The sequence below is a fragment of the Rhopilema esculentum genome, chromosome 13 (genome assembly GCF_057945365.1).
Source record: "Rhopilema esculentum isolate cy_ngs chromosome 13, ASM5794536v1, whole genome shotgun sequence".
Classification (NCBI taxonomy): domain Eukaryota; kingdom Metazoa; phylum Cnidaria; class Scyphozoa; order Rhizostomeae; family Rhizostomatidae; genus Rhopilema; species Rhopilema esculentum.
Window position 1 is genome coordinate 1,974,464 of NC_142827.1, and position 25,709 is coordinate 2,000,172.

A 25,709-nucleotide genomic window follows, 5' to 3' on the forward strand; every position below is an offset into this window, starting at 1 on the left:
AGTTTTACAATTCTCTTTGCTTGAAAGTTTTAGACAACTTAGAATTATAGCTGCATTTCGGTGAATTTTTGCTTCACAGAGCCTTCTTTCAGATCTCAGTTTCTAAATGCATTCCACTTCGAAACATAGTCTTATTAAAACTAATATTAATGAACCGATTATCCAAAGTGGCGCAGTACAGCTCAAAACTGTTTTAATGTTCAGTTTCGTCATCTCTTTGTGAAACACCAAACAGAAAAGCCTGGAAATTGTTTGATAATGTTTTATGATTGTAATATTGATACAATTTGGTAATCAAACAATGGCAAACTTAAACCTAGCAAAATGGATGGGGCTTTTCGTCCTGGGGAAGGGCGGCGGGGGGAGAGACTTGAACCAAAGAATGAGGGTGCGATGGCGTGCCACACGGAATATAGCAAAATGCCCACCCATACAAAACACCGCTCTTATTGTCGACGAACATTTCAGGATTTGGAGAAAAAATACCCAGTTTTATGGTCGATGAAATCAACCTCTAGGTAGCATGGTAGATACTGAAGAAACGACAAACAAGTGACATGTTACATTACGTAATAAGCGCAATAATTATACAGTTCCTAAAAACCAGTTAATATCTCAACTTTATACTCGATAGAGCGACGCTTTGGTCAGGAAAGATTTTTGGTAAACCCAAAGTTAAGGTAGGGCTAATCTTTGAGAATCAATGCATTTTTGAGACCCATATTCAGCGACTTCGAGGACTTCCAACCAACCTCTATGGGCGCCACGACCCCGTTCAGCTACACATAGCAGGGCCTCCGACGAAGCCCCCCCCTCACCTTTTTGCAAAACAGTAGAGCTTTTTCAAAATTCTTTTTTATGATTGTTAAAATCTCCCTTTGCACCCCCCCCCCCCCACGCCATTTCACTTTCCAACCTGCGTCAGAGCCCATGCATAAGAGTTACCTCCCCCCCTAGGCTTCTCGTCCGACAATCGTCAGAGCATAAATAGTGGATGATGTCCAAAGGTAAGCAAAAAATTTATGTCCAGATGCGGATGGAACCTTATGTGAGAGGAAGATGCTTCTTGTCGCGGCGGGGAACCTTGGCGGTATCAAAGTTTGCTGCTGAAACAGATAGGGAATCGTCGTTTAGCCAATGATGAAGCCTGGATGTAGGTGAAGGTGCTGTTAAGGTAAATAGGGCGTGTGGTCTGGGGGCTACGCCTCAGAGAAATTTTGCGTTGTTACGCCCTAAAGATTCTTAGAAATGAGGGGCAACACACGTTAAAATACATTTAAATCAGGACTACAGTCAAACTTCATTCGCAAATTTCTTTCACCCCAATATAAGCCATCAAGGGAGGCTGGACCTAATCCTACCTTACATAAAAACAAAAATTTGTTCTGATGAGGTTTTGATGATCATCTACATGGCTTGATTTAAAGTTGGTTCAATCTGTAGCTATATTGAAGCTAAGTAAAGCCGACTAATTTAAATTACCAACGCTAACTCATGTTAGCATGCATATTCCTTGCAAAAGTCTCAAATACAATTGAACGATGAAAATTTTGAGATTTTTTATTTTTGTAAAGATAGGGAGTACTTATTTCGTTTGGAACTGAGATCCATATTTGGCTACATTTGTATGACAAAGATCTTGAGAAAAAAAGGATCATATCATTCTATTATTGCTACTTCTGAAGAGAGACAATTCGGCTTAAAAAAGGCTTCAAAATCTTGCTTTTGAAATTTCCGATTGCACCAGGGTTCCCATAAGGATCTCATAAGAAACTCAAATCACTCAAAATCTTTAAGAAGCTTTTAGTATTGGCTCATAAAAATACACGTGCATTCTAGCACTGCTTGCCAAATTCAAGCCAAGTCTTCAGGATATTTCTTAAGGACTTCTACTAGTGGGGATTCAGAAGGGCCTACTAGGACAAGCAAATTGGCCCACTGGAACAAATTTCCAACCAGTCGGTATGTTAAAAGCTTCGAATAGAAATACCGTGTTGCATGAAAGCTTCTTGATTCAAAAAACATCTTGAGTGAAGGATTATGAAAATGGGGGACATCTGTTTGAAGGGGCACCCTTACAAACATTCTATAAGGTTTAAAAGCATGTTTAAGAGGCATCTCAATAGAGGTTCTAGAAAGGTTAAAATGGCTGTCACATAAAGCCTTGTTACAATGATATAGGTATCATTTTCTGACTTAGTTGTGAACAGTGCCGCCGAGAGGTTTTCGGAGGCCCGTGGCATAGCGAAAAGAGGAAGCCCTTTGCGAGCAAAGCGAGCAGAAAATTTCTGGCGACCATGCCCTTTAGATTAACTAACAAAACATTTGAGAATATTTTTGCAGACATTTTCTTGCAATCATTTATGAAGTTGCACAATTTAATTATGTCTTACTAATTGCTTTGACAAACTAGAAACATCGAGAGGCCCCTAGGCCTCAAGGCCCATGGCCAATTTTCCATCGCCACTACCTTTCGGTAACCCTTTTGTGGACCTTAATTTTTGGTGTTTCCAAAAGTAGAAAGAGAAGAAAAATTTTAGATCTTGGCCCAAAAAGGTCACCTCTTTGCTCATTTCGTATAGCACCTAAGCAATTAAAAGGCACTTTTTGATTATGCAGTTGGCAAAAGCAGCAACTCGGTGAGCTGCAAAGGGGCAGGTAACCAGAATTTTGGAAAAAAGGGGGCACGTACCCACTGTGCCCCCCGGTTCCTACGCCTTTGCTTGAATTTAAGACATCATTGATGCCTTGACTGATAAATCGAACATTTGCGAGCCAACGTTGGTAGCAATCTGAAACATCTTCAACATGATCATGAAGGTTAAAGAAAACTTATTAACAAAAAGTGTTTTGCGATCAAATTGCTTGGCAAATCGACTTTCAGTTCTTATCAAAATGGAAAATATTGGTTTTTCTCTTGCATGTAGGTATCAAGAGATACTTTAAACCTAGATTTCATTAGCATCCAAAATATTGATATAAATTGATATTGCTTGGAAAATCAATTTCGTGAAAAGGGCACTTTGCTGCCCCCGTGCTGCCCCCGCTGCCCCCGTACTGACCTCCGTGCTGCCCCCCGTGCCGCGCCGCTGCGCCCCGTGGCTTTTCTCTCTTGAATTTTTCAACTAGGTGATTAGCGGGTGCGATTGGGCAAAAACATAGGACCATTCAAACACGCTATTCTTTGATTTTTATTTTTAACTGATGAAGAATTGACAATCGTTGCATATAAAGATCTCTTTTCATATATTCGTTGATATTTTCACCACTATTGAGAAAAGCCCATACCAGAACATTAATATGCAGTTTCTACATTGAGTGCACAAATTTTCGGCTTGAAAAATATTAGGATTAACGGCTGTGGCAGGCCTGTAATCCATTATTTTTTCGTCACTCATTTCGTGTAATGCAAAGAATACAGTAACTGTAACAATCTATTATATGCGAGAACTCCCAAAAAGCGAAGCTTAGGGGCAGCTCTACCCATTATAGCATAAACAGATTAATCGTTAACAGAAACAGATTTCACTTGCTAAGAAATATCAAACAGAGGACCCCCAAGCTCACTTATTTCACGAGGTAATCTTTATTTCCCCATGGAGGTACAGAGGCATCTCAACAACAGGGCATGACGTCACAGTTCATGATGATAGCAACCAAAGGTCGCCATTTTGTGTCAAGGAGTAGTTGTGCTGTCGGAAACATTCTCAAGTCAGCTGAAAGGCGCTTCCTTGGACAGTAGAATAGAAACAGAGATCGATCCGAGTTCCTGTGACACCATTTGCCAAGATAATTAACGGAAGTGTCGGAACTAAAGCTGTTTAGCAGCAATACCAAGATCGCCGGTACATTTTAGGCCGTGTTGGTTTTGTTTTTGGTTTTGAATAAACAGCTGTACTGATGGAGTTCACGAACAACGGTGCTTTTAGAACAGGTGATCTATTTAAAAATATTCTTTATTTTTTGCGAATTAATAGTTAGTAAAGAATTGGAAATACTATTTCTAACAGAAAACCCACCATCTGGCTACTGATTTTATTGTAACAAACAGGAAGTGAAAAAAACTTTGGTTACACGAAGGAAGTGATTCAAATCCTTAATGTCGAATAAAGCTACTTGTGTATGTAGGATATTTAAAAAAAGACAATCGAAAATTATATTTAGCGAGTAACGATTTGGCAACACGAATTTTGTTCTGCATGCTATCAAAAAAGTAGGAAATGAATTACGAATTGTTTCTTGGTTTGAAATTGAAGATATCTTTGAAATTTATGAAATGTAAGTTATAAAGCTTACCTGACCATCAATCTTAGATTAAAATATATAAATTTCTGTTAGATATCTGGTATCTTAGCCAGGTATCTGGGTCTCAGAAAGAGTATGTTGATCATCAAAGGCTCCCCATAAAATTTTATATTTTTAATGAATTGTAGTACCAAGTATTAAAGTGTGTTTCCGAAATAAATCTGAATAGTTTTTAATCGTATAAAATTTTTGTTTTAGTTAATTTTTCTGTGCATTAAATTCTTCCTCAAAAATTTCTGCTCTGATTCTTTTCTAAACATGGGGAATTGCTGCCTAATTTTGCAATTTGGTTCTGTTAAACCGTATCAAAAACCAAAAACACTTATTCTACCAAAGTCAAGTCTATGCCAACTGCAAATCCTAATCAAAATCCTATCAAAAGCCTTTCCTTCCTAACTTGGCCAAGGACAAGTCACAGAATAGAAAGGTGTCTATAACTGGTGCTTACTAAATGTAGGCATTTCCAAAGAACCAGACTTGAAACTAGACAGGTTGAATTGACAAAAAATCAAGTAGGGTGTGAATTGAAAATTTCCTTTCCCTTATTCTTTGTCATCTCGACCAGTTATATTATGCAATATAGAACTGGGAGAAAATTCAAAAAGATTTAGAGGCATTTTAAGTGGTGACCAACAAACAGCAAAAGATTAAAGTTAATATTTTGCTTTGTGTTTGGCTGTTTCATGAAAAGGAGCAAATTAACCTCATGTGGAGTCCTAAATCTTGACCTTCTAAAAGGCTTGATTTTATTTTAGATAAAAGAATGACATTTAATGAAATAATGAATTATGAATCTGATGGAATTAAGTCATGACAATAAGTTTGTGTTTCAGTATGATTATTTATAAGTATGTGGAAGTACTTGAGGCTGTTTTTAGTCTATTTTCTTTTCAACAAGCCACATGCTCCATGTGAAATTTGCATTATGTGTGATGTTTTCAACAAAGCATAGCAGTAGGTGTAATTCACAGGTGTCTTGTCAAATGATATTGCTTGTGTGAAAGTGCAGAGACTATTCCTGGTTGACCAATATTTGACATTGTTTCCTGTTAGTAAGTTTGTAAGTAACAGCAATTTTGGCTGGTATTGTTATTACTTATGTTTTTTGTATCAAATTTCAGAATTAACTCCTAAAGAAAGGCTGTTACTTCAAGAAATTCGACGGAGGAAGCAAGAACTAACTGTTGAAATACAGGTATGATGAAAATCTGCCAAACAAAACCTGCCAGGTTTATGTTTACTAAATGTATTGCTCTTCATATCAACTTCCTATTGTTTTAGTGACTGCTATTGTCCATCTGCTCTAAATTATTCGCTGTTTGGTAGATCTTTCTCCTTATTTGTTTCCTGCTTTTTGGTGATCATTCTAACTGTATGAGGCAGATAAACCAGTTTGCTATCATTTAGAAACCAAATTAACTGTAGATCTACAAAATTTTAAAGTTTCTTTGATATGTCTAGAATTTCTTAAGCTTATGGAAGGAGAAACAATGGAGGTTACTTTGTTTTTTGGCTTTGAGTTCTTTTATTTGTTTTCTTAAATGTATTTGCAACATTGCTTAATTTATTTCAAAATCAAAAATCAATATTAGCACTTTTTCAAGTGTTGATTTTATATAAAGCTATATTCCTTTTTCAATGTCATCAAGGGGTGATAGAAAAGTTTATTGGTTCATAACATCATCCCTTTATTAATCAATGCTATTATTGATAAAATTTTGCTGGGTTCAATGTGGTTTGTCAGACTCCTTTATATCATTGGTTCCTGTGGTAAGTCCTAATTTCCTGTTTGTGTGGCTGGTGGCGTAGTAGGCTTTGGTAGTGTGTATGGAAGCTTCAAAATTTAAGTTTTTCTGCTCTATTTTAGCAATTGAAGGATGAAATTTCAGAAATAAAAAAGGAACTTGACTACATGGATCAAATGGATGAGAAGTTAGTAAACACATTTACTTGATTAGGATAGTTCAATGTCAGTAGAATGGAAGCATTAATTACAGTTATCTCTCAAAAAGTTCTTTGTTTCAGGATAGGAGCCATTCTTAAAATGCTGTTTTGTCATTGTTAGAGAATCAAAAGTTAAGAAAATCTTTAATTTATCCAAGTTTATCTGCCCTTTATGGAAATAATGTCATTTTATCTCCAAATAGAAGTATGCTTCATAATTGGTATGCAGTTGTTATTGAGTTTTTGTCCTGTTTTTAGAAACAATTACTGGAGTCACCGCAAAAATTTTCTTCCTTTAGTAGCTAGTCTGATTTCAGTAGATCAGGCTTTGCAAGTATTATTATTGTCCTTGTTACAGTACGCAGACTGAAAATGAAAGTAAATTGCGAAATATTGGTCGAAAGAAGTTCAACATTGATCCAGCAAAGGTGATTTTTGTTTTCAATTTTTTTTTGCTTAATATACTTTCCATGTCCTTTGCCAATTGCTGATTGCACAGTTGATTATGGCAAAGTTCCTTGCGTAAACTGTGTGAATTGTTCCGCTCAACAGTTTGCAGATGGAGTTTTAAATTGCAAGTGGTGCTCTTCAGTTTGATGTTCTATCCTAAAAGCAATTAACGGAAGAAATTTTGATAAACACTTTTAATTTTTCCAGGAGGTTAGTTGCTCTATTGCATAAATGCTGTGAGCCCCAGGAGCTTATTTGTAAAAATGAATACTTAAAGCCTTATTTCAAACTCACAATCTCGTGCAAATATAATTATTTAATAATTATTATTACGATTATCAGATACAATAAGTTCTATATTACATTTTCACATTGAATGACTTCTAAATCTTGTGTCTCACAGTTTATATGAAGTGATTATGTATGTGGTGGATAACACAAGCCTAGTAGACATACCTTTTATGTTAACTGAGCTTTTAGCTCGGACACTAGGGCAAATACGAATTTATAATAGTTATTTTTTTTATCAATCAGCTAACTTTTTGGATGGTGCAGCCAGATCAACATCATTTAGTGTACAAGTAAATTGATTCTCAGGGGGGGGGGGGGGCTATTCAAGGGGTTTATTGCTAAAAGTGAGTAAAGAGGTGGGAATTTATTCATGTTGGTGGGGGGCTTATTCAACAACAGACTCTTTATTAAGGATTTTTGGACAGGGCTTGCAGTCCTTAATTAAATAAAATAGTGCTAATAAAGCTATGAGGATAATACCCACAAAAATGCAATCAGGATACCTATTGGATTCCAATTGTTTCTGCTACTTTTTACACCTGATCTTTTGGTGACTGCTTATAACAATCTGATTTTGCTTTTGATCTGCTCTTTGCACCCAATGGTTAGAGATAGGTACTGAAGTAAGTTATTGGGAAAAATTTATAGTCTTTTTTAGTCTTGCCAATTTAACTATTGAAATGATTTTTTTTATCAATTTGCTAAAATTTACGTAAAACCTAAAAAGATGCTGGCTCACAGACGAATAGCTGTGTTGGTTTTCAGTAATCGAGCTAGTTACACATTGGTTTCAAGCCAGACATCCGTTTACCTCAACTCCGCAAAATAATTTTTAGGTACTTCCCATTTAGAGTTGCAAAAAGATGCAATAAGCATGTGCTTATTTTTTAAATTGTTTTTTATTGAAACTTTGTTCTTACAGGGCCTTGAATACTTGTACAAAAACTGTCTTATTAATATGACTGTTGAAGATGTTGCACAGTTCTTGTACAAGGAAGAGGGATTGAATAAAGTAAAGAAAGGAGAATATCTTGGGGAAAAGTATGAGTTTTTGTATTGATAGATCTATTATTCATTTTGCTAAATATTTACTTTCTGTTTATGCTAAGTAAAGGGTGTGTTTTAGAAAAGACAGATATATCATCTTTATACATTTGATATAACTGATTTTCCCAGTCTAGCGCTCTCTTGAAATAAGATTAAAACAATACTTTTTGACGACTTTTTGACATTTGAATTAATTTCCAGCTGTTTTTTCTGCAATTTAAAGGAAGTACATTACGCTGTTCATTAGTTTATTGAAACAAAGAACAAAATTTATATTCCATTGGGTTTCATTTCGTAACAAAGAACGCCTCTAACTTACTATTGATCAGTTCTACTAATTTGTCATGCTTCTCTAATTTCAAGGACCCTCAAAATTTAACAAACAATTGCCAGTGAACAGGGTGACACACTGCCTTTAAGGCTTCTAGCCACAAGTTGTTCAGTACTTAATAATACATGTATAGTGTGGATTTTATTTTAGCTCTCTCTATTAGTGCCTTTTAATAAATTTTGTTGTTGTCTTATTTGATATTTTGATCCTTATTTTCCAGGGATGATTTTAATATTTCAGTCCTAAAAAATTATGTTTGGCTACATGACTTCAAAGACAAACACCTTGTCGCTGCTTTGAGGTAAAGATACATTTTTTAATCTCTAATACTTATAACAAACTGAGTCCACAGGGTTTTTTTTAACTTGCAGTTCTATACAAAATGTGCAGTTCTAAAAGTTTTTTTGTGCCGGCTAAAGAAAAATCTTTGCTGTTCTAAAATTTTAATTAAATAAAAAGATAATTCAGGAAAACTTTTGCAGAGATAAACAAACAAAAGTTTAAAAAGTGAAACACAGAAAATTTATCAAAGATAGCGCTCAAACTAAACAAAGTCCTATTGGGATATAAAATTTATAGGTATTGAAAAACATTCGATGTAGAGGAAATATAATTTGTACATAACTTCATAGTCGCTATAACGCTTTTGTGTCACACATATACAAAGAATGAAATTGAAAGCAGGAGCCTTTCTAAACTATCAAATCAGAGAACGTTAAAAATTCAGAGCAAAAAAATAAATCATGTCACTAGTTTTGAATTTAATTTTTACAGTTGTATGGTCAGACAAAACAGACCGACAACTAAACTGGAGACAATTTAACATTTACTTCTCAAGCTGCTGTGCAATTGCTATTTATACCTTGCTTTGTCGTCATCAGTTTCATCCGCCTAACTGGCATAGCTCGAAAAAAGACGATTTTAAAGTTTTTAAAAAATTATATTTTACATCGCTACTAAATGTCGCTCCAAAAACAATTTTGTTTTTTCAGATTCTATGTAGTTGAATTTGGTTTTTTGTGATTCTATATGAACAAATGGTTGTCATATACTCGAAAATTTGGTTTTCTCTTATAATGTTCTTTATAAATTTGCTTCCAAATTGAGTTAGAATCTACCTGTTTTTTCTGAAAATTGATATTACGTTATAAATCTTTTTCGAAAGATTTTCTTTAAAATGAAGTGTTATAAAAAAGCTTAAAATATATTACCGATGAGCATGGCGATTAAACATGCATATTAACAATGTTCTAACTGTTTCCAATAAGGGGTCTGGAGCAGTAGCGTAGCGAGGGGGCAAGGGGGGCAAGGGGGGGCAAGGGGGGCAAGGGGGCACCTCCCCTCCAATGCTCAGAAGGTTGGTTTCTGAAAATAGTGCAAATCTGCAAAAGAATTAGTACCTCAGGGGGGGGGGGGGGAGTTGATATTTCAGACAAAATTGAAATGTTTTAAAGACTGCAAACAAACGGCTGTAAGAAATATTCTCAAATACTAAGCTAATCAAAAGGGTGCGGTCGCAAATATTTTTTGCTCGCAATGGACCCTCGTCTTGTTTACAACTTCCCCTCATTTTAGGGTTTGTATAGAAAAGTCCTTCATGTTCTTTGATATTCCCGATAAGGTAGAAATTAAAATGCTAAAATACTTTAATCCTGAAACTTATACATACTGCTTATTTTTTTTATATTTGCTGACAACTTTGAAAATCGCTTTTACAACGTTTTTACACGTAGCGCTTCCTCGCCTTACGCAATTCAGAATATAAACGTTAGAGGAATTGTGAAGAAAATAGACAGTTGTAGAATGGGGGTCAGCCACAAAAAGCTACATATGACGGTTATTGTGGTTGGTTAGCCAACCATTGCTACATAATATGTCATAGCTTTTCCAAACGCATTTACACAATGGGGGTGTTTCACCAAATTCTCAAGGGTGTGGTCAGCAAAAATTTTCCCGGGGGTAAAGCCCGGACCCTCTGCTGTCAGAATCCTCTTTGCCCCTCTAATTTTCCAACCCTAACTACGCTACTGGCCTGGGGCACAACCTACCTGTACCTGCGCATCATGTACATTTCGTTTATACTTATAGGAACCAACAATTATTCCTTCAACACAGCGTTCCAAAGAAAATGTGCAACTCTAAATTTTCCTTAAAAAACCCTGACTGAATCATATGCTATGTAGAAAGTCTAATATCTACTCATCCCCTCAATCATTGTTGGACTTTATATACTTCTATGACAAGGATATCAACATTAAACAGGAAGGAGGCAAAGCCTCAATGCTACCAGTTCAGGATTGCAGCACTGAACTCAAATACACTCAACTTCCAAAACCTTTCCTAACCCTCCTTATATGATTCATAAGAAGGGGTTTTATGATCTCAAGTGCAATAAATATGAAACCAAAAACATTTTATATTCAAAGATATTTTGCTATCTTCAGTTTTACTCTGATTTCAAACAATCTAACATTGAATAAAAACTTGGTTAATCAAGCTATAGTGAAAATTTTTCAAAGGATGAATGCAGGCAGATTTTTTTATCTTCAGGAAGATCAAAAGATTCTCTTTCCAGCCCTAAATCTTTTTCAATGGGCATCTTTTTCCATCGTGAATACTGCATTGTTTAATTTAGACCCTTTCCCGTTAATATTTTTGTCTTGCCAAATCTTGTATTTAATTGGTTACTTGCCCACAATTCCACTACCCTATGTCCTATTTCTGTAAAGCTAATCCCTCGAAGCACTGTAACAAGTGTAATTTCCTTTTTATTCCAGGGATTATCTTTGGAAATTCCGCTTGCCAGGAGAGGCCCAAAAAATAGACAGGATGATGGAAGCGTTTGCAGAGCATTACTGTAGACAAAACAACACTGCTTTCAAAATGCCAGGTTACAAAACTTTTCCTTTCCGAACTTTACCTTCTGTGTGTATTTTCCAATCCATACAATATTACCTTTTTGAACCATAAAATGACAAAGAAAGAATAAGCGAACGAATTAAGTACAAAAATGAACTAAATTAAGCTATGATTTTTAAAAACACGACATTTTGAGCATTTACTTGTTATCAGGAGTTACATAAAAATGACTATTAGTATTTGCAAAGAATCTGTTGATGGTACAAATTTTAAAAATGTTTTTGAAAAAAGCTAAAAATTTATAGATACACTCAAGTTTTTCATCTGAAACTTCCAAAAGTTAGAATAATGATCGAAAACAGTGTGGAGATAGAAAATAAATGGATCAGTTGGTGGATTGAAATAATCCAATCAGAAGCGCGAGCACATGACAGGCTGTCAATCACTATCATGGCATTTTATGAGTGTCTGTCATGATGGTGATGATGGTGATGATTGTTAAGAGATTTTGGGGTTGGATTCAAATTCAAACTGTTCGCGATAAAAATGAAACAAACTTCTGAGAGCCCTTCACTATTTGTAACCTAGAAATCTATCTTTACTGTATATATATTTATTTACATATTCTTTTATTTTTGATTATATAGCACAGTTCATCAACTATGCTGAAAAAATATTGCTAGAGTTTCTGTAAATCACAGCCCGGTTCATCGTTGTTACTGAAACCTTGCGAATTTGCTTTGATCTTAGATACTTACTTTCTTTGTAGATACATGCTATGTCCTAAGTTTCTCAATTATAATGCTGAATACGAATTTGCATAATCCAAGTGTTAAAGATAAGGTTTGTATGCCTGCTCATTTTCGATGTATATCAAACATATCTCAAAGCTTCTAGTAAAATTTAGTTGTTTAAAGCCCCAAAAGCTGGTCTAAAGATGTTTTTGAAACTCTTGGATGACAAGACTGTTTCTAGGACAGAAGGTTCCTTGTTAATGGATTTATACACAGGGGCGAAGCCAAAAGGTTTTTTGGGAGGTGGTACCAAAATGATTTTTGCTGAAAAAGGCGTTTCTTGTCAAGGGTATAGCCATTAGGTAAATAATCTTTTATGCGATTCTATTTCAAAGTTCATTCTTTTGTGTCATACTTTGAAAGTTCAACTGCTACAGATATGCTTATATGCTACCATTGTTGAAAAAAGGTTACAATTATGCTACAGGGTGAGAGAAAAATTTCTTTTTTTGCCTAGCAAAAACTTTTATGTGCCGATGGACAAAGTGTTGGTAGGGGGGAGGGGGGGGTACAGCGTTCACCATACCCTCTTTTGGCGACATTCCTGTTTATACTAGCTGTTTTCTCTTCACGATTTTAAATTCAATGTACCAAAAAAGTGTACCAAAAAATCTCTTCAACTGTGATGTTTCTCTTCAACTTTTTGAATAATAAAGGCACCTACCGTAGTTATTGTTTAAAGCGAAGTTTAGGTGTGGCCCTCATTGTTAACAATGACTATTCTAATTTCATGTTGATATTATGATAACATTCTGCTCTTTAGTTCAAAGAGTTTAAGTTTCAGGTCCAAGTTCTTTTGTTCATTTTCGCCAGTTCTAATAAAATGTGCAACTATGCTGTTATATAATACTCTAACTACACTTTGGTAAATAGAACAGGACGGTTCTAAGTTGCAATTCCGAGTTTCACGCTTAATATGATCATCAGACAACTCTCTGTGTGGATATTATGTGGATATTAAGCAATTATGTATTTAATTAATATACCAGTAGATGCCCTTTTTAGTTTAGATTCAAATTGAATTTATCTTTTCACAGCAATCTTTGGATGGTTTCATCAATATGAATAGAGGAATAAATGACGGCGGTGATCTAGCTCCAGAAATGCTCAAGGTATTCTATGATTTTTTTGAAATATTTTGTTGCTTCTCAGATTGGAAAGAAATTCTGAAACCCTAACAAATCCGCTTCGATAGTCACAAGACTTTAGCTGCTTGGCCTAGTCTCCGTTCCTCTAAAAAGATACAATAAGCTTTTGATTAAAACAAGGAAACTTTACTTACTGGACTCGTGGAATCATTGTCCTGTAGTTAGAAAAAGCCCTGATAAGTCAAATTCCCATGTTGCACAATGTTGCATTTCTTTACATTTCTTTGATTGTATTTTACAACGAATGTATCTTGTCTTTTGCCCTTTAAAACGATGTTTTACCCTCAAAGTTTGTTAAGAGCCACAACAGTGTGGTAATTCGACGAAGGCCATTTGCAGGATTCAGGATTATAAAGTTTTAAGGTACTTCCTCTGAAACAATCAACAATCTCTACTATTTGAATATTGAAAAGTGTAGAAACTTCGTGTTTGATTTGATAAACGAACTAAACAAGGAAGAAATTTAATCTAGACTTACTAGCAGGGATGGAAAACCGACCGTACAAGAAAGGATACCGTGTTAATGGACAAAATGTATTTTGTAAAGAATGGTGGATATTTACTGAAAATATACACAAGCTTCAACAGGAAGAAGATCAGAATTAGCCTTAAATTCTATATCAAATTTTACAGTTACTTTTACAAAACAATGTAATCTTTATGCGTGGATACGCGACAAGAAACTTATATTTAAAGGACAAGTGACACGCTTTTGGCGCCAAATTTTTTTTTTCTTTTAACATTAAATAAGATGCTGTATGAGAGTGTTGTTGAAATATTTTTCCTTTCTGATTTCATTTTCCCACTTAAAAACCCATTTGAAATTATGGCGGGAAATGAATCACGTGACACCGTGACGTAGATTGTGATAATTTGTTATTGCTGCTACTGGTATAGAGTGCAATATTAACGTTTACAACACGCTTGTAAACGAATACAGTTCGTCTGGACCTGTCGCGTCGTGTTTCGTAAACTCTCTATCAATTACAGGAAAATTCTGAGTTATCACAATGTACGTCATAGGGTCACATGATAAAAAGCAAAATCGCGCCCCCTGCGCCCCCTGATTAGAATTTTTTGTTCCAAACCAGGAAAAACTTACTTCTAAAAGATGATCTATAAGTTAATGAAAAGAAAAGTTGATCTATAAGTTAATGAAATGAAAAGTGTGTCACTTGTCCTTTAAGTTTCCTTATCCACACTACTAAATCATTTGCGTCAAATTGTTTTTGTCTACCATGGTTTTCGTCATGCGATTGATTTTTCAGTCTGCATGAAACGTACTTTACGTATAAAGCAATGAAACTAAATGATTCTCAAATACCACAAGTGTGTAGAAACCGGAACCGATCCTTGACGTCTTCATCATAACGTTAAGCGTTATCTATGTTCTATTGTACTTTTAAGTCCTTCTATCATACTCAAAATGTTTTTTCAGTTCATCTCTTCTCACCTTTCCTTTCTTTTTTCGTTCTTTCTTGCTGTATTTCACACTTTCCTTCTACTCTTTACTTTTTTATTTGTTTTCTTATTCCTAGGACAAACCCTTGAAAAATATTCAACAGCATTGAACCCCACCACTTTTCTACATCGAATATACCTTCACGGTATTCACTGATTTATCCTGCAATAGATGCTGTTTTTAGTGAAATGCAGATCAAGTCTATTTCCTTATCTCTAAAAACATCGTTATCTAAGAGAAACTTTTTATTCTTCAGGAACTTTATGAAAGTATTCGAGACGAGCCCTTCAAAATCCCCGAGGATGATGGCAATGATTTGACGAAAACATTCTTTAATGCCGAGAGAGAAGGCATGCTGACCAAAGAAGGTAATCGATTTATGTTGGATTGCCTCCTCGTTAAGAAATACTGTATATAGTCTTAGCAATGACTTGGGCAGGCTGGTTTGCAAGGGAGGGCACAGGACAGTGTTTTTGGAAAGTTCTTGGATTGCATAAAGCAGTTGAAGAATAAGGAGGCTTGTCATCTATAGGAAAGATTCACGTGACTTCTGCCACCAGCAGAAATAAACAAATGAATTGCGAAATTTACACCGTGACATTTGTTCAAAAGGTTGAATTGTCGTGTGTCTTAGCTCCCCACACTCTCTTTGATACGCCCCTTTATGTTCCTGTTTTGGTTTTAGGAACAGGACCGTTCTGAGTTCAATTTGTGGAAAACTCTGTTAATATTGAATCGATCACGGTATAACAGGCCGGTTAGATCATATTTGTCTACCAATCTGGCAGGTGATACTATCTCTTAAGTTGTGCCCCAGACTCTTTTCCTCCATGTTACCCTATCCTGTTTCTCATATCTTTTAGGTTTTAACTTACACCCCCTCCTCTTACAGCTTATTTTTGAGAGAAAATACTGCTGCCTTCTGAATTGAAAATAAAGAACACCATAAACTTCGAAATTCTTTCCATTCTGAGGACATCCCTTGAATATGTTGTGGTAGATTCTGAAGTCTAAAATAGTAACGACTGCAATTTCTTCAATGCCGTTGTCGTTGTGAATCGCGTGAGCCGGTAAAAAATTGAAGTCTCTCATACCATCTGTTTTGATAAGCTTGGTTTAATGTTCCATTTCAGTTATCTTATGCTAATAGCTCAAATTCTTATCACATCAAATTAACCGCTCTATTGCGACTATGAAGGGATTGTGGGCTTGAACAGAAGGTATTTTGTGATCATTTTCATAGCTTTTATCCGTTTATCAAAATCTTGCAGTTGTCGTGTTCACGTGGTGTAAATTTTTCAGGTGGACTTCACAAGACATGGAAGCCGCGGTATTTCATCCTTAAAGACAACTGTCTATACTATTTCAAGAATAAAGGGGTGAGTTATTTATTGTGTATCTCTTTGCTAAATAGGTTGGGGAAAGGCTGTTTAATTGGAGAGGGTGGGGGCTATGGGGTTATGATACCCAAGTGTTTAGTTTAAATTATGTATTTATTTCAATAAACGCTTACTCAGAAATTATATGAATTCTGTTACATTGTGATCCAGGCTCATAATTTTTTTCTTCTAGCTAATTTTATCTATTTTTAACTTTATTTCCCCTCTTGGCAAGGAAGTTTTTGGCTTTAACCAGGATGTTTATCACAGTTCGTTTTTAAAAGTTGGGTAAAAACTATTTACAATTGTCTATAATTGGCGTCATGATGTTGACGTAGACCCACTATTATTTATCATCCTTTAGATACTATCACACCTAGATATCATACCTCAAGTATATTGCTTGTGATGGATTTTATCATTTAGTATGGCGATGTAGTGATTATCCCAGCCATAAAACAATGCTTGTTGAATCTGAACGGGTATCAGTCGATAAACAGGCATCAACGGAGCGTTATCTTCTTGTAATTCCTTATTTTATTTTCCAAGAATTAGTCAGTAAATAAGCTCCTTGTATCACGTCATAGGGCTAACAATTGTACTACTGTGAATATGATACCAAAATTGTTGGGTCAACAATGTGCGTTTTGTTAGAAATCGCAATGTAATAAAGCACAACAAGAGAGAATATTAAAATAAAGGGTGAGATCATCACAGTCCGAGACTATCTCTCTTTTTTATTGACCAAGCAGTGACGTAAACCTTTGGGGTAGGGCTGGGGACGATTACCTCTAAGACACCAGGACTTATCTGACATCGAAGCTGCATTTTGTGGCGACATAAAAGTATGCTTTTAATTGCATTGGCTACGACTTTTGCAAAATTTTCTGCCCAAAATGTAAAATATATTTCCTTCCTTTCATCGGCCTCGTATTCCTGGTCCACATCTGAAAGCGAGGTCATATATCACTTTGAACTTCTGCAAATGGCAAATAGATTGGATGATGCAGCTGCCCCTCCGATCCAGATTCTTTTCAGTTTTGCTTCTCTTTAGGAGTGTCATTAAAGCCTTTATTTACTTTCACTGTAAGTTACATCCAAGCTAAGTGAACCTGTAGAAATTCAATTTATTTTATGTTTTTAGTACGACTGAACAATCAAGCAGCCTCGGATGTTAATGTTCAAAGTTTTCGCTTATTGACACAGCTTGCATCTTTATAAGGAGTGTTGAGAAATTTTTAAAAAAAATCGAAAATCGCTAATAGTTTGTTCACATTGAAAAGTATGAAGAACCCGCCCAGTCACGAATAGACTGTAGGCTTTTTGAGGCTTGAGAAAAAATCGTTTTTATAAAGCGACACAATTTCCTGTGGTACAATCTTTTCAAGTGTAACATAACTCACAATGGTAATCGAACTGCTAACTGCCTGGCTCGCTTAACAGCTTATAGTATAGTTGGATGAGGAGATTTTAAAGGTTGTTTTATTCCAATCTGCATATGAACCCTAAGTTCTGCTAACTTTTCCTCGTGGATTCTCTCATGAATTAGACTTCTTAAAGTAATCCATTCTTAATGACTAAACATGAATGAGAGAATCCTGGAACAGAACTGGAGCAGAAATCACAATATGGACAACATCGTGGTTGTGGATGCTGTCTATGTTTTGGCCACGTTACTCGGCATAGTACCGAGCTCGGCTCATTTTGTCAAGTAATGTACGAAAGAGCATCCGGAAAAGGCAGCGAAGAACCGGCTTAAGTACGTTCAGTATTAGGTAAATTTATACTAATTACAATGATATCGGAAAACAACTAATAGAAATCGCAGAGGCCTCATAGCATTATGCAAAGTACATATACCTTTGCCACAACTCTATGATCGCTCAGTGGAGAAAAGGACGCGGAATACGTTGAATTATTTTTTGTTCTGTGCAATTGATCCAGGGCGACAATTTAAGCCAGGGTGTGGGGAGCAAGTGCTCCAGGTTTTGCTAAACTGTCGGTTAAGACACGCTTTTGTCGGTAGATAATGTCTTTTGTCGGCAAATTTAATTGCTTTTGTGTGCATTGCCTCCAACTGGACAATGATTTTCCGCCACTGATTGAAGCAGATGCAAACATCTTTGATACTAGTAAAAGCATATATCAAACATCTTAGTTTCGCTCTCCAGTAAGCTTTACCCTCTGTTACCATCTTGTTAGAAGAAGGCTCTTCTCTGCCTTTCATAATTTTATCCAGTTTATCCCCTACATTGAAGTTTTCTCAGGTATTTATTCCATTATCAATCTTTCGCTATTAAGCAGGCAACTTGCATCGTTGAACAAACCATATTTTTATGGACGATGGATTATTTGATCAACTGAGTAATGCTTAAGGTACATATTTCTGTTTAAAAACTTTTTTTGGGAATCGAACAAACTGAAAGTTAAACCGCATTTTTGTACTCTATAAAGGTACAATTTAGCCACCTTATAAAATAATTCAGTGTAACGTTTTCTTTCTCGTGCCCCTGAGATCAGAAATCCCCTGGCTTTCGAAGTGTTGAGGCCAAACCCTTGATTGAAAAATTTGCAACTTAACGTGCCCCTTTTTTGAGTTAAAATGTTGATAGCTTTGTTCACGATATTTTCACTTTTGCCAAAGCTATGGCTACATATTATTCTGTAAAAAACAGCTTTCGTCAATATATTGGAATAATTAAAGATTTGTAGAAGAGATATCATTGTTCTAAATATAGGTTTTCTTTGATACCACCAGCCCTTATTCAATTGGTAATGCGTGACTAACCTCCGTCAGGGTGATTCCACTTTTGAGTCACCACCAATCAATAATTCAACTTCCCCGTAACCTTAGTCTCTAAAAATAGCCAGCATAACAGTTTTATGTAGAGAAGTCAAATATTCGAAATACCCTCCTTATAAGGTTAAGAAAATGACATTTTTGGTTGTGAGGTCTTCACTTTTCTATTCACGACAAATATTCTAGTTTCATATCTGAATTAATAATTGAATACACAGTCATAGAAAAATTTGGTGACTCCCCACCAAGGAAAAGTTTACGACTCAATAATTGACTGTTGTGGTGTGTCAGAATATTCCCTGGTGAAAATCTAAACCACTTATACGCATTTTATGACAGTTTCTAACAAATTGAGTAATTGTGTTTTGAGGTAGTACGGTCGAGAAAAACAAATTAGGTTGCTTGGCAGACAAAGTTTTTTCTCCGAAATATTATGCTTTTGATCCAGGTCTGATTTTTATTAAACTTGTTGTTCTTTGTAACTTACCTGCAAGGATCTGATTTTAACATTCAAAATGTTTTTTCTTTATTTTTTCTTCATTTCACTCCTTTTCTACATTTAACCGGATAATTTTGGTTGAGGTTTAATAGTCTCATTTAATAGTCTCAATTTTTTCCAAAATTGGAGGCTCGAGTGTTAGAGGCTCGAGAATAATGTTGTTTTTATTCTTAAAACATGATCCTTTTCTCGAAAATTGACTTTTTTTACAACTACATACTAACAATTATTTTTGAGACGTTTTTAGTATCACAGTTGTTTTGTAGATTAAGTCTGTGTTGTTTTGTTAAAATTAGATAACACAAGATTACATTATCTAAGAAGATATTAAACAAGTTAACATGTCTTACAAAAAGCCATAGAAATAAAAATGCCTTTTCAAACTTTTAGAAAATATCTTTTTAACCTTAAGTGCACTTTTCGTGCCGGCTAAAAAATCAAGGAATAGTGTATTCCTCTCCAATGCTTCTAGATTATTTCGAGCTTATGCTCCGTGAGTTGTTAACCGTCAGATTTAGTAACGTGTCTAATGCAGAGCTAAGTGTTAACGAGCAATAAATTTTCGCAATGATCCGTTCTTTTCTGTGAACCATGAGCAATAAAGCTGTTATCATTTATTGTCTCTTTCATGGCTGAAATTTTGACGACAAAGTTTTTATCGGGAATTGTGTTTTTATTGCTGATTTGTTTTGTTGTACAAAGCATGGCTTTTACTACGAAATTACATCAATCATAAAATGTTTTATTTTTCACCCAGGACAAAGAACCAAGAGGGATCATACCACTTGAAAACCTTCGAGTCAAAGAATGCAATGAAATTAAACGAAAGGTTTGCAACCAAACATTTCAACTCATGAAGTCCCCATGAAACACCGTGCTTTGCTATTCCATGTTCTTGCTTTTTCGTGCGAAAACTTTTATAAGAATATCTAATTAATACTTAGTCTCTTTATTCTTTATTTTGTCTAGGATTATTCTTAAATTATTCTTAAGCGACACAAGATGTAATTGAGGCTCCAAGGGCGGTTACGTCTATTTCAAAACATATAGCGTGAAACTCGCATTTGATTTGCTTTCCAAAAAAGCAAAAATTTAGTTCTTGGTGAAGCTTGAGCCTTGCATTATTTTAAGATTATTTTCTTAATTCTCAGCGATTTTTTACAGAATTTTATCTTATATAAAATTTGTGTAGACATATTTTGTCCAGTACACATCAGATGGAGCAGACTGTTCATATTTTACTTAAAACTATCAATCTTTCAAGCATCCATTAAAAACTAAAAATCACGTAACTTGATCTTGACATTGGAATGTCTTGAGAAGAAGTTACAAAAAGGTTGTGAGAGAATTAGGCTGTTTAGAGACCAATCGATATCCCTGCTGTCTTTCAGTTGCTTTGTTGTTATGCTAGTCTACGTGTCGCTGTTTTTCTTTCCTTGCGAGGTGTCCCAGTCTTCAAATACATGTCCTGAGAATGTTTTTCCAACGCCGTCTGTTACTTTTCTTCTTGATAATCATACTGTGTTATGTCTTTCATCTTATGCCTGTGTTGTGTTTATTTTTGCAGTTCTGCTTTGAGATTTATGCACCAAACAGTGGTTCCGTTATCAAAGCATGCAAAACAGACTCAGATGGCAAAGTTGTCGTTGGTGGGTAGTAAATATTTGCTCTTGACCAGCTGCTTTGTATTACTTTGGATCTTATCAATTTTAGATGCCATTATATTTAGATATCTTGAGCATCAGCCAGATAGCATGCCTGCAAAGTCCAACATCTACCACCCTGCCCCCATTCAAAGTTGGGGTGCATGCTTTTTTATAGCAAATATATTAACATTGAGCTGGGGGGCTGGGGTGAGGACATCACAACGCGGCCTGGCCAAGGTTGTAGAATCATCCACAGTCAGTGAATGGCTTAGCCAAGACGGAGGGGCAAATAGGTCAGTTGCTTCTTTTCTGGTCAGCCAAAATGGTCCACATAATTCTGCTAAATCTGATGTGAAAATTTGAAAGGGGTAGGGGGGGGGGGGCAATGTCTTTGTAGTAATTTGGAGTATTAACTCTTTTATCATTTTGAATGAGAGTACATTTTCCTGACGTTTCAAAGGGCATTATCCCAACAGATTTCCTTGGTATCCACGTTTTCCACATCTTTTCTTTAATTTTTACTCTGCCAGTTAAAGCTTGACTACGCCACCACCTTTACAGTTTACAAGAATTGTAATGTCATTTTCCTTCATTTGCATCAAATTTTCTCCAGGTCACCACGATAGTTACAGAATTTGCGCATCATCTGCCGACGAGAGAGAAAATTGGATTATAGATATAACGTAAGTGAGATATACTCCTTTGATATAAGAATAATATTGGGTTGAATTCTGTGGAGTCCATAAGAAGCTTGGAATATTTGTGGCCTGGCTCTGGTAGATAATAGAGCCGCTGAAACCAAATGTCATTTCGTATCGATTGATCAGAATCCTTTGGCGTCGGCGAAGGGCCTAACCATAGACGTGGGAAGCATTTCGAAAGGTGGACGCAAGTAGACACTATATCTTTGTTTTTGAAGTTTGGGGAGGAGGGGGGGGGGGGGGGTTACTACGTCTATGGGCCTAATCACATGACCTATCTTTCGGGGTGACTTTGAGTCCCAAGCTCATGGTACTCTGATGTCGCATATCTAATTGTTCGATTTTCTGGGAAATAAATAGCCTAAGAAGTTGCCAGTGGATTTTAAGAGAAATTATACTGAGGAAATACAACGAAATTGTAATGAAGTTATCATCTTGTTTCAACAACAAGAATCCATTTTTTTATATATGTTACTGCCCTGAACCAAAATGGTATCACATGCCTAGAGACAAAGCAATAGGAATAATATGAGTATTCATGGTTTAAAAGAGTTGTTACAATGCTATTTAGTTGTGGAGCTTGATCATTCGAGGTCTCTCGAGTTCAATCTCTTAACCCATGTATCTGCACTACAGTCAATAATTATCAAACATGTTGACTTGCCCTCAGACTTTTTATAATATACATATCCCTTCATCGACAATACATAACGGTGTGGGGGGAGGGGGAGTTAGGGGCTTGAATGTTTCCCGAGAGCGATAGTCCTGTAATCCGATACCTGCATCTTTCGGGGCAGGTTGTTTAACTTTGTTTGGCCCCTTTGATCGTGTACCCAACCCTTCATATTTTGGCAAGTGTCATTTCTTTATTCAAAGTGAAAACAATGGTAGCAACAAAATACGTTTTGCTTCTAACAACATCTCATAACATCAAAGCATATGAGTGACTGCAATAAAAATACACTATTAATAAAGATTAGTTTCGTGATTCATTGTACTGCAGAAAATTGTTTTTAAATTACTTTCAGTCAGAGTTTTAGTTGATTGTGGGAATGTGGCATCCTTGATTCAAGTTTGATGTCAGCCAGTTTTTCAATACCACGGTTATATCCGCAAATAACATTAACTTTTTTATTTGTAATACGGTTTAATTAACTGCATGTCAGCTACAACATTGTGGAAAAAACAACCGAGAAGAAACATTTACTTTTGCCTAGAAAACATTTTAATGCTTGAATACAAGGCTTTTGCTGCCAAGTAAACGTCATTTTATATTTGTTATTCATATTATTGAAAATTGTTCTGCCCATTTGTTTAGCCTTGTTGCCAGCAAATTGCAAGTGAACTCTCCTCTTTCTTTAGCAATAGCATAACAAGAGATCCTTTCTACGAGATGTTGCAAGCCAGGAAGAAAAGGGCCACACATTTGCTGCAAGGCTCTTAAAGCGAATGTGAAAATGAATTGAACGTGTACATCAATCTTGAGGTTTAAACATTGTGTGGATAAAAATCTTTCAATCTCATAGCAACTCAGCTAGTAGTGTGCCTAGAACGTGGCCATATCTTATTCGCTGTTCTTGATATTTATAGAGAGGGAATATTAAGAACGAAGCATCTTTAATCTTGCAAGGATATCTTTTGTTTATATACACTTGACTTGCTAGAATACAGCAGAGGGCGAAAGCCTGCATCGCGGTTGGCCAGTAGCCTGAAAATGGCGTGGCTGACTGTTCCAAGAAGAAGATATTAAAAAATTCGGTGCATAAAGTTCTCCCCAGAACCTCTTTCTTCCCCTGGAATCTGTTATCTCTTCCCGCCCTTCTACCGCTATCATCGTTATACACGCAGAAACAATCGTCTCCTTTACTTTTTGATCCAATCACACGCGCCCTGTCTTTCATATGAGCTAATTGCCCTCGTATTTTGATAAAACTCACGTATCCACTCAACGTGATATTCTTCAATCTTTGCAGTATTCTAGCAGTTTATTCTAGCCTGCTTGCCTTGTAGCACAATCTGCAAGATCGTTGAATTGAACTTATTTCTGTATAGAATTTTAGTTGTTTTCAATTAGAATGGTTGCTTTTGGCTGATCAGCATTTCTTTCACATTCTTTGAGAAAGTACCTTAGTTCATTGATAAAGCTTCTTGCTGTAGATATTTGAAAATTCAAGTTTTTGTGGAAGCTTTTCAAAGGGAGGGGGCTGTATAATGAATATAGCGCAATTCCTCTCTTCGAAATTATTAGTTAATTCTACAAATTTTTTATACATTTATATATATATATAAATTAAACAAGGAATTGATTTGATATTTTCTTTGATTAATGTTATATATAATAATTAATAATCTATATGCACTTTTGGTTTTTTGGCAACCCCTGGGGGTAATTTTTTTAGTCCCTTTAAGTATTTTTCTGATAGGTTTTACTCTCATAATTTTATCAACATATTTAAAATCTCGATCTTCATTGCGTCCCTGTCATTGGCTCTCCCATTTTAGGGTGTCTAATAAGTTGCTTTTTGTACTCCTTAACTTGCCCTGAAGGTTTTATGTCATACCTTCAATAAACAACCTTCTTTTTACACGTATTTTTCACAATCCTAACTAAAAGATAATCGTTTTGTATGAAAACACATCCTTTATCATAGAAAGGCGAGCAAAAAACTGGAATGATGACCCTCTGTATTTCCCAATCTTTTCCCCTTGATCTTTTTGTTCTACTGACTGTTCATTTTGACAATTTTAGCCCCCCCCCCCCCCTTATACCTTTGTATTATTTGCAAAAACAGGCTCAGGAGTATCAGTCCAACTGAAATAAACTTCCAATCTTAGCATGTTTTAAAGAACGTTCTGAGTAAAAGATGTATGATGTCGCGTTGAAAGAAACTAGGTATTTATTTCAGGCTCTTTTCACATCCCCACTTCCACCCCCACCTCCAGTTATGATACCGTATTTCCACCCGGCTCCTTCAGGTTTTGTTATTGATAAATGTCTTGAAAATAAGCGAACTCTTTTACTGATCAACGATGTACAGCAAACTTAATTATCATCATCTATAGAGTTGTGTGTTCGACTGTCGTTTTTTGCTTGCGTCCAGTCACCTTAATGGCGGACACATTTACTTGTTGACGCAAGTTAGGAAAAAAGAAAGTGTTAGTGACTATGTCTTAATGGGTTGCCTGAAGCAGTGAATAATCTGTTAACTATGACGTTGAATTTAACTGATAATATTTTGTTTTAATAAATCAGAATGCAAGTCAACACGAAGTTCGTGGTCTTAAAAAACAGTTTTTTGATTGAGGTTTGACGGTTGAAGATTTCAGCAACCAATAAAGCAACCAATATAGCTGGATTTTTACTGTAACCCCATTTAATTGGAAGAAAAATTGGTTTTTAAACCGAGTTATTGCTGTTTCTGGCAACCAACAGAGTGAATTTTTTGTGTAATGTTCGCAGATCCCAGATCTGTTTCAAGTCAATATTCGCTTTGAATTATGCTTTTGATTTTTTATTTAATATAAATATATAGAGTTATACCAATTATGTTATCAAGTTGCATCTTGTAGACAATTTATATGATCTTGCAGTTGAAGTATGGTGCATTTTTTGTTTTCTCTCTCGTTTTTCCGAGTCTTGTTAATTCTAGATTCAAACGATGAACTCCTTTGTTATTTTATCATTAATTCAAGGTGAATATTCACCACCGCCCATTCGTCCTACTACCATGTTTTCCTTGCTCCATATTTGGGCATGATCACCAGATTCAACGGACTGAATGGTTGTTAATCTTCATAAGAATCATGGATTTAAGGGGATTTCGCTGTTGTTATAAGAAAATCCTTTTTATTGCGGCTCACGATCGGCCTACCCCAGACAAAAGGTTCCCTCTTATCTTTTGACTTGACACAATAAGACGAATGCTAATTCTTTGCAAAGTGCCATATGGATGAAAATTTTTCCTTAAATAGACCTCAATTTGGAAGAGAGGGTAATGCTATTATGTGAGACACTCCTTCAAACATTCACCCAAACTAGGAATTTCATATGCC

At 35.6% G+C, this 25,709-nt stretch overlaps 1 protein-coding gene across 1 annotated transcript; it reads left to right on the forward strand.

Annotated features, from left to right (window-relative positions):
- The first annotated feature begins 3,615 nt into the window (after positions 1 to 3,615).
- LOC135691581 (cytohesin-1) lies at positions 3,616 to 25,262 on the forward strand. Its single transcript, XM_065209469.2, has 15 exons — positions 3,616 to 3,934; positions 5,427 to 5,500; positions 6,173 to 6,237; positions 6,608 to 6,677; positions 7,913 to 8,031; positions 8,589 to 8,669; positions 11,146 to 11,258; positions 11,997 to 12,070; positions 13,059 to 13,133; positions 14,888 to 14,999; positions 15,934 to 16,010; positions 20,067 to 20,138; positions 20,877 to 20,958; positions 21,569 to 21,638; positions 23,019 to 25,262. The coding sequence occupies exons 1-15, from the start codon at positions 3,901 to 3,903 to the stop codon at positions 23,098 to 23,100; spliced, it is 1,200 nt and encodes a 399-aa protein (XP_065065541.2). The 5' UTR covers positions 3,616 to 3,900; the 3' UTR covers positions 23,101 to 25,262.
- The last annotated feature ends 447 nt before the right edge of the window (positions 25,263 to 25,709 follow it).